We start from the raw sequence: 12,653 nt of genomic DNA, 5'->3' as shown, positions 1-12,653 counted from the left end.
TATCTTCTCCCTTGCAATATTCTTCATTGTCTCTCCTTATTGAGCTCATTTCCATTAGATGTTCATTAGCCTCTTAGTGGGCTTCCCTTTTCAACTTGAGTCATACACATCATACGTTTTTAAATAATCACATAAGTCAAATTTATTAAGTTGACAATATCACATTATCATGTAGTTAGATGCATTCATTTGAACGAAGCAAATGATGATAGTATTATTCTATATAAATTTAACAACTAATGACTATATCATGAAAAATGACTATAAAGTTAAGAACTAACCATAAGTTTTAGGATATTGACAAAAATATTCAAAGCCAATTTTATTTGAGTTTGTGTGGGAACAATAGAGAAATTAGTCCCACTTTGGAGATTATTGAATGTTATAAATGACTCTAAAAATAAGTAAATAAAAAAATGATCACAGAGTCTTGAGTTTCCATCCATTCACTCAATGTGCTTATAGGGTGCCTTGTAGTAGGACCATTGAACCTTGATTTCTCGCAATCCAAATTGATGCATTAAATCCTTCACATTTAGAGGCTAGATTTGGCATCGTATTAGTCATATTATCCTCATTTTAAGGTGTAGGACCATTTTGTTACAACTACAAATTTTATTATGATTTTTAAATATTTTAAAGCCCAAGAATCATCATCCATAAAAGTTTTTCGCATCATAATTTTTAATGGGTTTTGTCATTCTCTCCAGTTGGTTATTTCATATTTTGAAGGTCTGAATTCAAATTTTAATTAAAAAAAAGAGAAGAAGAAGAAAAAAAAAACAACTTTTTAGTTGAGTGTTAGTGGCCCTCAAGCAAACAAGCGCAGAGCAGTAAAGTGAGCCCACAGCCAGTGACCGGCGTTCAAACAGTAGTAGAACCCAACATCATCAGCAAAAGAGCATATCAAGCCACACATGGCCCAAACATGAGGGACCGCATTCAAGAGGTCTAGCACAAAGATTACCCCTGCACAATGGAGATATTTATTTAACTCATTTGATAGTCCCACTCAGGATTTATATAATAATCATTTTTCTATTTTTATGATGTGTTACATCTCTCGATCGGTTTCTTTTTGCTCTTCGCAGGGGGGCTGACAAGAGGAGATAATGTTGGGCCGCAATCTTAAGAAAAGGAACAAAAAATATGACTTATCTTTGAGCCGACCCAGCCTGAAGCCTGCACCATTACACTCATTTCCACATTTGTTTAAAATATCGTCAAATCTCTTTACGGACGACCTAGCTTCACTGTTATAATAACTGTTAACTTTCTCTAGGAAAATGAGTTTATAAATTTTATGTAGAAGGTATAAACCTACAACAAATATAATATCATTTATCTATCAGTACTTTGACAAAGATTCTGATTATCATTTTCAAGACTACCCTATTTTAGAAATTAAAAATAATATGTGAGAAATAACAAAAATGAAGATTTTTTTTGAGAAAACATATTTTACAAATACATGCTAAAGATAAAAATATATTTTAAACTAGAATAATTGATTTATCAAGATGGAAACAAAAAAAATATTGATATAAAAATGTTTTTTTACTCCTCAAACAGAAATCTGAAAGGTTGATCAATAGGAACTTCGTCTGACATGTGATTCAATTTCGCCACAAATTAATTTTTTAATTCCTATGGAATCAGAAGAGACAGATTAAAATAGGGAAACTAACATTCTCAAACATCAGCTTCTCAGATTAGCATTCCCAGATATGTATATGTAGGTGAAAGTTTTGACAATATTTTTAATGATTATAATAAATTGGTTATCTAAAATGAGATAAGTAATAAATTGTTATTCTGGCAAGTTTTGATCGATGAATGAACACGTTTTGGTCACATTTCAGTCTGGAGGACTCATGGTTGATATATTCTTCCAAATGTCCAATGATTCAAATTAGCTTGATATTTTGCATCTTAAATAAGTCGCCCAACAGAAAGTGAGGTGCAATAATTATTTTTGTGGTCGCCAATCCTCATGAGGATATTCAAGAGAAAAGACTGTCCCTTAGGTGGGGATAACAATCTAGCTAAAGGATGCTGCGGATAAAGGTGGATCGTAGGAAGAAATTCTGCCAAAGATGAAATGGACGAGGTTTACTTATTTTCCTTGTTGTTAATGATTTAAACCTTGTAAAATAAAATATCTAAATTTCTGAATCGACGATCGATGGCGCTTCATACTGCCAACAGAGCTATGTTTTACTCCCTCACGGCAACCTGTGAGAAATATTTTGATTCCTCCCTATGTGCCTTAGTAACCACGTTAAGTGACCAAAATTCAGGCATGAAAATCACACTAGAAACATCCCATAACAAGGCAAAAAGTGTATGATGACATATGATGAGCCAAGAACTCCTCCGAACTGTGTTTGACCATAACGATCACAAGAAAAAAACAGTTTTGAGTGTGTTGAATATATTTCTCGAAAGAACATAGAAAACTCAATTAGAGAAGAGAGCTGGAATGGACTCTCGATGTTCTGCTGTTAAAATTTCCTCAAGGGGTAGCATGTTTATCTTTCATTATTAAGTGTACATGCTTCAATTATCATAAAAGTCCACCCTTTGGATCTCGCCAATTATGCGAAATCCAAGGAATATTATGAACGATAGAAAAGAACAAACTCCCGCTGCACTTGATGGGTCTTCATCTACTTAGAAACGCCATTCACTAAAGCATCATCTCCATCAACAGCGAGAGGTACGGACTTTGCCTGAAATATAAGCAAGGGCGAAGAGGGTGAGAGATACAAAGATATATAGCCTTTTGTGGTCAGATGTTAAGTATCTCACAAGGTTTCGGTATTTAAGAGCGTAAAACATCTCCAGGTATCGTTTCGTCTCCCTGCGCTCGAGATTGGAGACGAACTTCCAGAAGCCGTAAACGCCGGACAGAGTCATCAGTCTCTCCGAGTACAGTTTCCAGGTGTACCTGAACCCAAGAAGAAAAAGAATAAGAAGAAGAAGATGATGATGATGATGATGATGATGATGACGATAATGATGATGAAAGGAAGAATTACAAAAAAAATAAGAGAGAGACAGAGAGGGAGAGGGAGAGTGAGAGTGATAGGGAGAGAGAAAGACAGGAAGAGAGAGAGAGAGAGAGAGAGAGAGAGAGGGAGAAAGAGTGAAAGAGAGAGAGGGGGGAAGAGAGAGGGAGGGAGAGGGAGAGGGAGAGAGAGAAAAACAAAAGTAGGGAGACACAGAGAGAAACAACAGGAGAGAGAAAGAGAGAAATAAAAATAGAGAGTGAGAGAAAGAAAGAAAGAAAAAAAATAGATAGAGAGAGAAAGAAAGAAAGAAAAAAAATAGATAGAGAGAGAAAGAAAGAAAGAAAAATAGAGAGAGAGAGAGAAAGAAGGGGCGAGAGTGAAGGAGACAGAAAAAAAGAAAGAGGAGGGAGAGAAAAAAAGAAAGAGAGAGAGAAAGAGAGGGGGACAGAGAGAAAAAAGAAAGGAGAGAGAGAAAAAGAGAAAGGGGGACAGAGAAAAAAGAAAGGCGAGAGAGAGAAAAAGAGAAAGGGGAGAGAGAGAGAGAGAGAAAAGAGAAAGGGAGAGAGAAAGAGAGAGAAAAGAAAGAGGGAGAGAAATATAAAGGAAGAGATAGAGAGAGAGAAAGAGAAAGGAAGAGACAGAAAAAGAGAGAAAAGAAAGAGGGAGAGAAATAGAAAGGAAGAGATAGAGAGAAAGAGAAAGGAAGAGACACAAAAAGAGAGAAAAGAAAGGAGAGAAATATAAAGGAAGAGATAGAGAGAGAGAAAGAGAACGGGAGAGACACAAAAAAGAGAGAAAAGAAAGAGGGAGAGAAATATACAGGAAGAGATAGAGAGAGAGAGAGAGAAAAGAAAGAGGGAGAGAAATATAGAGGGAGAGAGAGAGAGAGAGATTGAGGGGGAGAGAGAGAAAGAAAGAAACTGAGAGATAGAGCGAGAGAGAGACAGAAAGAGAGAGTGGGAGAGGAAGACGATGGGAATAGGCAAAAGGAATCGGTAGATATGAAGTGGTTTACTTGTCGTAGATGCGTTGGAGACCGGCGAGGGAAATATTCTCCCAGTGGTGCGGATCGCTTTTGCACTTATCGAAGAAATGGACGAGGATATCGGCCACTTTATCGCCGTTGTATGGATCGATATGGAAGCCAGAGACCCCGTCGACGATGATCTCGGCGGGGCCTCCGTGCATAGTGGCAAATGTGGGCAGGCCGCATGTCATCGCTTCAACTACGGTCAGTCCGAAAGCTTCGTAGTAGGCCGGCTGCGCCAATACATTAAAAAGAAAACTCACAAGGACATGAAGAACATAACGTGAACGATGATGACGAATTGACGACGATAATTGGTGGAAAAAAAGCAGAATATGATGATGATAGTGATGATGAAGATGATGGTCATGATGATAATGATGACTGCGGGAAAAAGAAGATGATGATGATGATGGTCATGATCTTGAGGATGATTACGGTGAAAATTAAATGAGAAGATGATGATACTGATGATGATGATGAGATGGCGGGAGGAGAAGAATAAAATGATGATGATGATTACGATGATCATGATCATGATGATGAAGAAAATTGGAAGAGGAGAAAAAGAAGATGATGAACACGATGATTATGATCATAATAGTGATGGTCATTATCATGATCGTGAATAAGAAGATGATGATAATGATGATGAAAGTCTGGAGGAAAATAATATAATGCTGATGATAATGATCATGAGCATGATCATTATCTCGTCGAAGACGATACTTGGAGGAGGAGAATAAGAATGATAATAATAATAATAATAATATTAAGAAGAAGAAGAAGAAGAAGAAGAAGAAGAAGAAAAGGATAATGATGCCGATTATAATTATAACTACGATGATTACGATCATAAAGTAGAAGTAAAGATAGAAGAAGAACCTGCACGAACGCGCCCTTAGTGTCGGCAATGTAGCGATAGAGCTCGCCATTGCGGACGCGGTTCATTTGGGCAGAGATCCATCGGATCTGGCCATTGAGCTTGTAGTCTTTGATGAGAGCGTGCATCTTCTTAAACTCTGCCTGCTCCTCGAGATCCTTTGATACTTTCCCATGATCTCCACAGACGATAACGAGGTTAACGAGCTCCCTCAGCCGGGGAGACTTAGCATACAGCTCGACCAGCCCAGTCATGTTCTTCACTCGGTCCAGCCTCGCCATGGAGAAGATGATGGGTTTGTTTCTTTGCTTGAGCACACATCTGGGCAGCACTCAGAATAAGTCAAACATCTTAAAGCAGATACAAAATTCCATTTTTTTTGGAAAAACAAAAAGAACAGGTAAGAAGAAATCTTAAAGCAGACACCATTGATTGAAGAACTTATCACTCACATGTGTTCTTCGTTCTCGATGGGGCTGAAGAGTAGCTCCTCAATCTCGGAATGTAGAGAAGTAAGCCTCCTGCTTCTGTCAGAGTAAGGGAAGTAGATGGACATGTCGGCGCCGGGAGAGACGATGTTGAACTTGGTGTCAAAGACGTCAATCCCATGGACAACTCTGAAGAGCCCCGGCATTGTAAAGGCTGTGTGGCTCTCGTACTGGCCGACTGTGTCCTTGCTTCAATAAGAAACATTAACAACGACATTAAGAAACGAGAAACTTAGAAAGAGAGATAAATGTTGATTTTGAATTTCCTGATAGATAATACTTTATGTTAGTGTAGATTTAAGCTATCGTATAATCTCACTGAAATGATTCAATTTGATCATAATGGGATCTAGATATTGTATGTGCGGAGGCTAAGTATATACTTAATATAGTGATGGGATAATTTATGATGGACTAAAGAGGATAAGGTTTCTCCTCTTTCCCATGAATAGGAGCCAGTCCTTTGAACCATTTGTAAGTTTTCTTTGAGGGTTCCCATAACTCTCAAGACTGAAATTACAACGGATTACTCAAAAGACTGCCCCTCAAGAGCAATCTACTTCGATGGGCTCAGGTATGTTATCTACCTTCTCTCAATCCATTGAATCGCCCTTAAGAATTCAACGCAAGATTATCCCACACGTATTATCCAAGAGAGAGAGAAAGAAAGACCTTCCAGCGATCTCCTGGTAGGTGCTGGTGATGATGAAATCGGCATGGTTCATGGCGATCAGGTCAGCAGTGAACTGGCAGGAGAAGTGGTACTGATCTTCAAACTTCTTCCAGTAGATGTCCGAGCTGGGGTACTTGGTCTTCTCCAGAGCGTGGGCTATGGTGCACTGAGAGGCCACGGAGAAAGATATAGAAAATTCTTCAAACGCAAAAGAGAATATTAACGATTTTCCTCGTAAAAAAATCCCACTTACCTGTGTCACACCCAGTTTGTGCGCCAGCAGGGAAGCGACGAGGTTTCCATCACTGTAATTGCCGATGATCAGATCAGGTTTTGCGCGTAACTCCCCGGCGATCTCGTTCGCCACATCCTGCAAAGCAGTGAAGTTTGCATTGAGTTTCAGAACGTCAATCCCATCTTTGTACCGTCCATCGCCAACCATCAAGACAACATCAACCATCATCATCCAAATTCATTTACCGTCGGTTCATCATGATGGTCAATGAGAGTCGATGCCGCAGAATTTAATGTCCGCCATTAGCACAGACGAGAACGACAGAAAGATGATGGGTTGTCATCATCCTCGACATTTTGCTTCTTCCAGATGAAAATGACGAGTTAGTCGTCGTCGTCATCCTTCAACCAATCATCTTTCATCATCCCAAGTAAATGGGTGTTGAAGTTGATGTGTGTTGAATAATCTAGGGAGAAATTAAGATTAGAATATGGTCGAATTACCTCGGTGAAGGTCTCGAGATAGGGCCATACTTCGAAGCGTGATATCCATTTCCGGAGGACACCCTTCTCGGTGCGGAAGGGGACGCGCAGTATGTGCGTGTGTTCAGTCTCCAAAACCTTCTCCAGTCTCTGACCGCAAGTCGTCCCTGTCGCATCTGGAAGAAGCCGGGTGACCTGGTCCAGCCACGGTCAATTATTAGGGTTTCAGGCATTAGGGTTTCAAGGAAAACGAAGGGCCTTGTCAGAAATCAAGATATGTTGTACAGTGATAGTTTGTTTACACTGCGGTTAAAGAGTTTCTTGATAGGCTTTATACTGTTAGTGGATTGCTTTGCTATTTAGAAAACTAGGTTATATTTATGGGACGTACTAGATCCAGGGCAGCATCACTTGCTATTAAACTGATAGTTTATTTATAGTGTGTAATAAAAAAATTTCTTAATTGGGTTTTCTTTTATCAGATGGTTACTTCATTCTAACTAGAACTTCCGTTATTTAGTAGTCAAATTATACTTATGGGTCTTACTATGAGAATCCGTGGAGTGATGCTGAGGCCTTGCTGCTTGATCCTGAACAGCATTTCCTTCTCCAGAGCGCGAACCTGGTCGAGGATGTACACAATCTGCCGAGAAATGGTGGAGAGTCTCAGATCAAAATTAGGACAGAAGAAGAAAATTAAGGTCTATAGAGAAATCAGGGCAGATGAGAAACTTTAGAGAATATGAGAAAAATTAGGGTAGATGGAGAAAAGAAAGGCCTATGGAAAAATCAGGGCAGATGTGTAAAAGTAGGGCAGATGGAGAAACTTAAGGCCTATAGATAAATGAGGGCAGATGAGAAACATTAGGGTAGAGGGGGAAAATTAAGGCCTATAGGAAAATCAGGGAGATGAGAAAGATTAGTGTAGATGGGGAAATTTTATGGCCTATGGAGAAATCAGGGCATATGAGAAAAAGTATGCTGGATGATGAAAATTAAGGCCAATGGAGAAATCAGGGTTTGAGAAAAATTATGGTAGATGGGGAAAATTAAGGCCTATGGAGAAATCAGGGCAGCCGACAAAAATTAGGGTAGATGAGGGGAAAATTAAGGCCTATAGAGAAATCAGGGCAGACGACAAAAATTAGGGTAGATGAGGGGAAAATTAAGGCCTATGGAGAAATCATGGCAGATGAGAAAATTAGGACTGATGACAAAAATTGGGGTAGATGGGGAAAATTAAGGCTTATGGAGAAATCAGGGCAGATGAGAAAATTAGGCTGATGACAAAATTAGGGTAGATGGGGAAACTAGGACAGACGGGGAAAAGATTGGGAGATGTGGAAAATTAGGGCAGATGATGGACCTGGCCGCCGGTGTCTGGGTAGCCAAGGACATTAGACTGGGCGAAGTAGCCATGGGGGGATAGAATCACGACGTTGAACACCATTGGAATCGTCCCCAGGAAGCTCTCTAGAGTGCATGGATCTGGCGCCTCAAGCAAGTCCAGTAGCATGAGGATCGTCTCCAGAGCGCGCCCTGCACAGTCTCCCCATCCCTTCTCTAACCCTAAATCCTGGAATCTGCCCACCAATCATGACAAGATTGATCGATAGACATACTTGGTTTTATATATTTTTTTAGATAGATATAGTGAGTATTCTCTACGGCTTGTTCGAGTTTTGTTTTCATGCCGAGAGAGCTACCTGTGGTCGAACTCGGCGTAGGGAGTAGCGGTGGGGAGGCTGAGTATGTGCTCCTCCGCTTTCCTCAGAGCTGCTCGCAGAGCGCTTATGCTTCGGATTCTGTCGTTCAGCATCATACTCTGCATGAAACAGGAAAAATAGATGAGATAATAATGATGATGATGGTGAAAAAGACGAACAGATGAAAGATGGGGATAACGATGAAGAAGATGAACATGACGATGATGATAAACATTACTATAGATCTCCGCATTTCGGGAAAACAAGATCGAGAAGATTAAGATTTTAATGTTACAGATGATAATGATTGAGATAATGATAGTTAATGATGTGTGTTATCATTAGGAAAAAGATTATGATCGTGAATATAATTAAGCCTGGGATTGAAATCATGATGCTGATGATAACTCGAAGAAATATGGTATAGGAAAAATGTAGTATGACTCTTATGTTGATTATGATTAAAACTACGATTGAAATCATGATGCTGATAATGACTAGGGAAAAGGTGGTATAGATTTATGGGAGAGAGTAGTCAGAGTCGAGTCATGCCCTTGTAGTGGAACCGGCGAAGAACGATAACGCGATGATGATGATGATAAATATGAATATGAAGATGGCAATGATGATTAAGATTATGAAATATCTCCAAGTCTCAAGAAACCCATATGAAGAAGATGAAGATAATGATGGTGATGAAGAAGAAGAAAAAGACCAGCCAGATGGTGATGATGATGAAAGAAAATGAAGATGGCGATGATGGAAGATTCGGATTCCTGGTATGACGATGAGCATGATTATGATTATGATTCTAAATATGAATATGAAGATGGCAATGATGATTAAGATTATGAAATATCTCCAAGTCTCAAGAAACCCATATGAAGAAGATGAAGATAATGATGGTGATGAACAAGAAGTAGACCAGCCAGATGGTGATGATGATGAAAGAAAGTGAAGACGGCGATGATGATTAAGATGATGAAAGGTTCGGATCCTGGTATGAGTATGACGATGAGCATGATTATTATTATAATTGGGATTAAAAATTATGAGCACGATGACGATGATGATGATAATTATGATTCGAACCATGCCGTTGTAGTGGTGCTGACGGAGGAAATTGAGCAGCGGCTCCATGCTTTCCTTTTCCTGGAAGAGTTTGGAGGAGAGATGACGGTTGAGGAACTGCACGCCATTGCCGATGGACTTGGAAAGCGAAGGTCTGGGAAAGGAGGCGTTGAAAGGCTCGAGATCCAGCTCTAGCGGGAAGTTTCCATGGCAGCTGCATTTCAGCAGAGTCAGAGAATCGCTCAAAGAAGGGAAGAAAAACCCATCAGAGGGAAGACGGAGAAGACGATGAAAGCAGTGTTTACCCCCCATCGATGAGTTCTTCCTTAAACTGTAGGTATTCCGGCACGCTCATCTCCTCCACGGCGAGTTCGTTCAGGTTGACGCGGATGTATTCCCACACGCCGGGACGAGGGCGAATTGCGAGGGCGACCCACGGAGGGGAAACTATGGCTTCCTGAGAAGAGTTTTTGGAGATTGAGCATTAATGATTTGTTTAGTTCTCGATGTTGGAAAGATGAAAAGAAAGAAGATTGAAGAGAACAAGTTGTTGATGATGGTGATGATGATGAAAATGAAAAGAAAAAGACAACAGAAAACGAAGAATATGAAGATCATGATCATTAAAGAAAGGAAGAATCGGATAATGATGATAATGATGATAATTATGACGAGGATAACGACGATGAAGGTGTTACGGTGGAGAAAAAAGAACGAGATGGTTAAGATGATGATTATAAGAAGAAAAGCTGTAAGGAGTTAAACTCGCTAAATAAAGGTATGAAAATTAAAACAAAAACTAATATAATCTCTTGATATAAAAATATTTAAAAGTACTTGACAGTGACTACAACGGCAGGATGGAAGTCGAGTTGTATTAAATAGACACGCAGCTTGAATCTAGTATCAAACAGAAAATTTAATAGGTCTCTATCTATCTATCTATCAATCTATCTATCTCTATGTATCTATCTACCTATCTCTCTCGCTCTCTTCCACTCTATCAATCACTCTCCCTCTCTCTCTCTCTATCTGTATATATCTCTTTCTATCTATCTGTCTTTGGGTCTACCTCGCTCCCTCTAGCTCTATCTCTATCTCTCTCACTGTCTGTCTGTCTCTCTCTCTCTTTCTCTCTCTCTCTCGCTCTCTCTCTGTCTTCTATCTATTTATCTATCTCTCTATCAATCTATCTATCTATCTCGCTCTTTCGGTCTATCTATCTATCTCTACCCCTATATATCTATCTCTCTGTCTGCCTGTCTCACTCTATCTATCTATCTCTCCATCCTATTAATCTGTCTCTCGCTCTCTCTCTATCTATATATCTGTCTGTCTCTCACTCTATCTATCTCTCTTTCTCTCTCTCTCTCTCTCTCTCTCTCTCTCTCTCTCTCTCTCTCTCTCTCTCTCTCTCTTCTTGATTTCTCTGTAAAAAGAAGGATACGAAGAAGAAAAAAAGAAAGAAAAAGAAGTGAAAGGAAGATCACCTGTGCAGCCTTGATGACTTCCCAAAACACGCCGTCCTTCAACCTTTCCTTGTCCTCTTCGTGGAAAACGGCATCAAACTCAGCAAGAAGCTGGTGCGGCTGCAGCATCCCCTTTCCTTGGTGGACGTACCTGCCGGCGAAGAGAAACGCAGTTATCTCAAATTACAGTGGAGAGAGAAACAGATAGGAAGAGAGAGAAAGAGAGAGAGAGAGAAGATAAGAAAGACCTCGAGAACAAGAGAAGAAGCTCATTGGGGTGAGAAGCGAGGGTGTCGCCGAGGCGATCCTTGAAGCTGTGCAGACGACTCAGCTTGCGCTGCGCCACGGCTGCCATTGTTGATGTTTTCTCTCTCTGAACGAAGACGAGAGCTGTTAACCTCAAGAGAAAAGTCTAAACGCCATGGTCAACGTAGAGAGAGAAAGTGAAATCTAGAAACTCTTCAATTAAAGAGAAAACGGGGAAGGCAGAAGACTAATCATACTTGAGAAGAGTAATAATATGAGAAAGAAAAGAAAATAGTAAAAATAAGAATAATAATAAGAACATGAGAATATAAGAAGAAGGACCAAAAAAAAGAATAACAATAATACTAAAGTAAGAAAATTAATAATAATAAGAAGAAGAAGAACAAGAACAATGAGAATAACAGAAGAAGAACGAGAATAATAAAAATCAGAAAAGAAGAGAAGAAGAATAAAATAACAAGAACAGGAAGAAGAAGAACAGCAAGAACAAGAAGAAGAACAACAACAAGAAGATAAAAAACAAGAATACGGTAAAGAAGGAAAACTGCAAAGGTTACGGAGTGCAACTGCGGTAAGGACGATGATCACCTTCCTAAGGGTGCGAGACGGATGTCGACAGACTTAGAGAGGGAAAGAAGAGGAGACCACAAAGAAAGGGAACCGATGGAGAGAAGTGTACTCTCCGCTGTCCATTTATACCCGCCGAGGCCCGGCTTTATCCCTTCATGGATGACGCATTTCCCTACAGAAGCCGCGTGCCCACATCCCCAAAAACCGCTTTCCCCATCTCACCATAGCCACCAATCTTCAGCAACCAGAAGATAGAGAATATAGTGAAGAGAGAGAGAGAGAGAGAGAGATAGATCAATAGAGAGAGAGAGAGAGATAGATAAATAGAGAGAGAGAGAGAGAGCGATCGATAGAACGGAGTCTAGCAGAACCAGTCTGGATTGCTGGGAAAGATACAATGAACCAGACATCGTATATACCGGTTCATATTTCGGTAGGTTAGGGGATCAAACCCAGGATAGAAATAAAATATTTATCGCGACCCTTTATGTAGACCTCTCTCCTCTCTCTCTCTCTCTCTCTCTCTCTCTCTCTCTCTCTCTCTCTCTCTCTCTCTCTCTCTCTCTCTCTCTCTCTCTCTCCCCCTCTCTCTCTCTATCTATCTCTCTGTCTCTCTCTCTCTCTCCCCCTCTCTCTATCTATCTATCTCTCTGTCTCTCTCTCTCTCTCTCTGTCTCTCTCCCTCTGTCTCTCTCGCTCTCTCTGTCTCTCTCGCTCGCTCTCTCTCTCTCTCTCTCTCTCCCTCTCTATATATATATCTATCTATCT

At 40.0% G+C, this 12,653-nt stretch overlaps 1 protein-coding gene across 1 annotated transcript; it reads right to left on the bottom strand.

Moving 5' to 3' along the window:
• Positions 1–2,414: 2,414 nt before the first annotated feature.
• Positions 2,415–12,381, bottom strand: LOC144711225 (sucrose synthase 1-like). The gene is made up of 16 exons (XM_078585156.1): positions 11,904–12,381; positions 11,297–11,421; positions 11,070–11,199; positions 9,885–10,036; positions 9,601–9,793; positions 8,509–8,627; positions 8,169–8,385; positions 7,350–7,445; positions 6,824–6,997; positions 6,339–6,455; positions 6,085–6,251; positions 5,377–5,601; positions 4,927–5,245; positions 4,030–4,274; positions 2,812–2,950; positions 2,415–2,732 (listed from the first exon to the last, which is right to left on the bottom strand). The coding sequence occupies exons 2-16, from the start codon at positions 11,401–11,403 to the stop codon at positions 2,670–2,672; spliced, it is 2,463 nt and encodes an 820-aa protein (XP_078441282.1). The 5' UTR covers positions 11,404–11,421; positions 11,904–12,381; the 3' UTR covers positions 2,415–2,669.
• Positions 12,382–12,653: the final 272 nt, after the last annotated feature.

Source organism: Wolffia australiana, chromosome 13 (genome assembly GCF_029677425.1).
Source record: "Wolffia australiana isolate 7733 chromosome 13, ASM2967742v1".
NCBI classification, from domain to species: domain Eukaryota; kingdom Viridiplantae; phylum Streptophyta; class Magnoliopsida; order Alismatales; family Araceae; genus Wolffia; species Wolffia australiana.
This window is presented reverse-complemented; position numbering and strand designations above follow the sequence as displayed.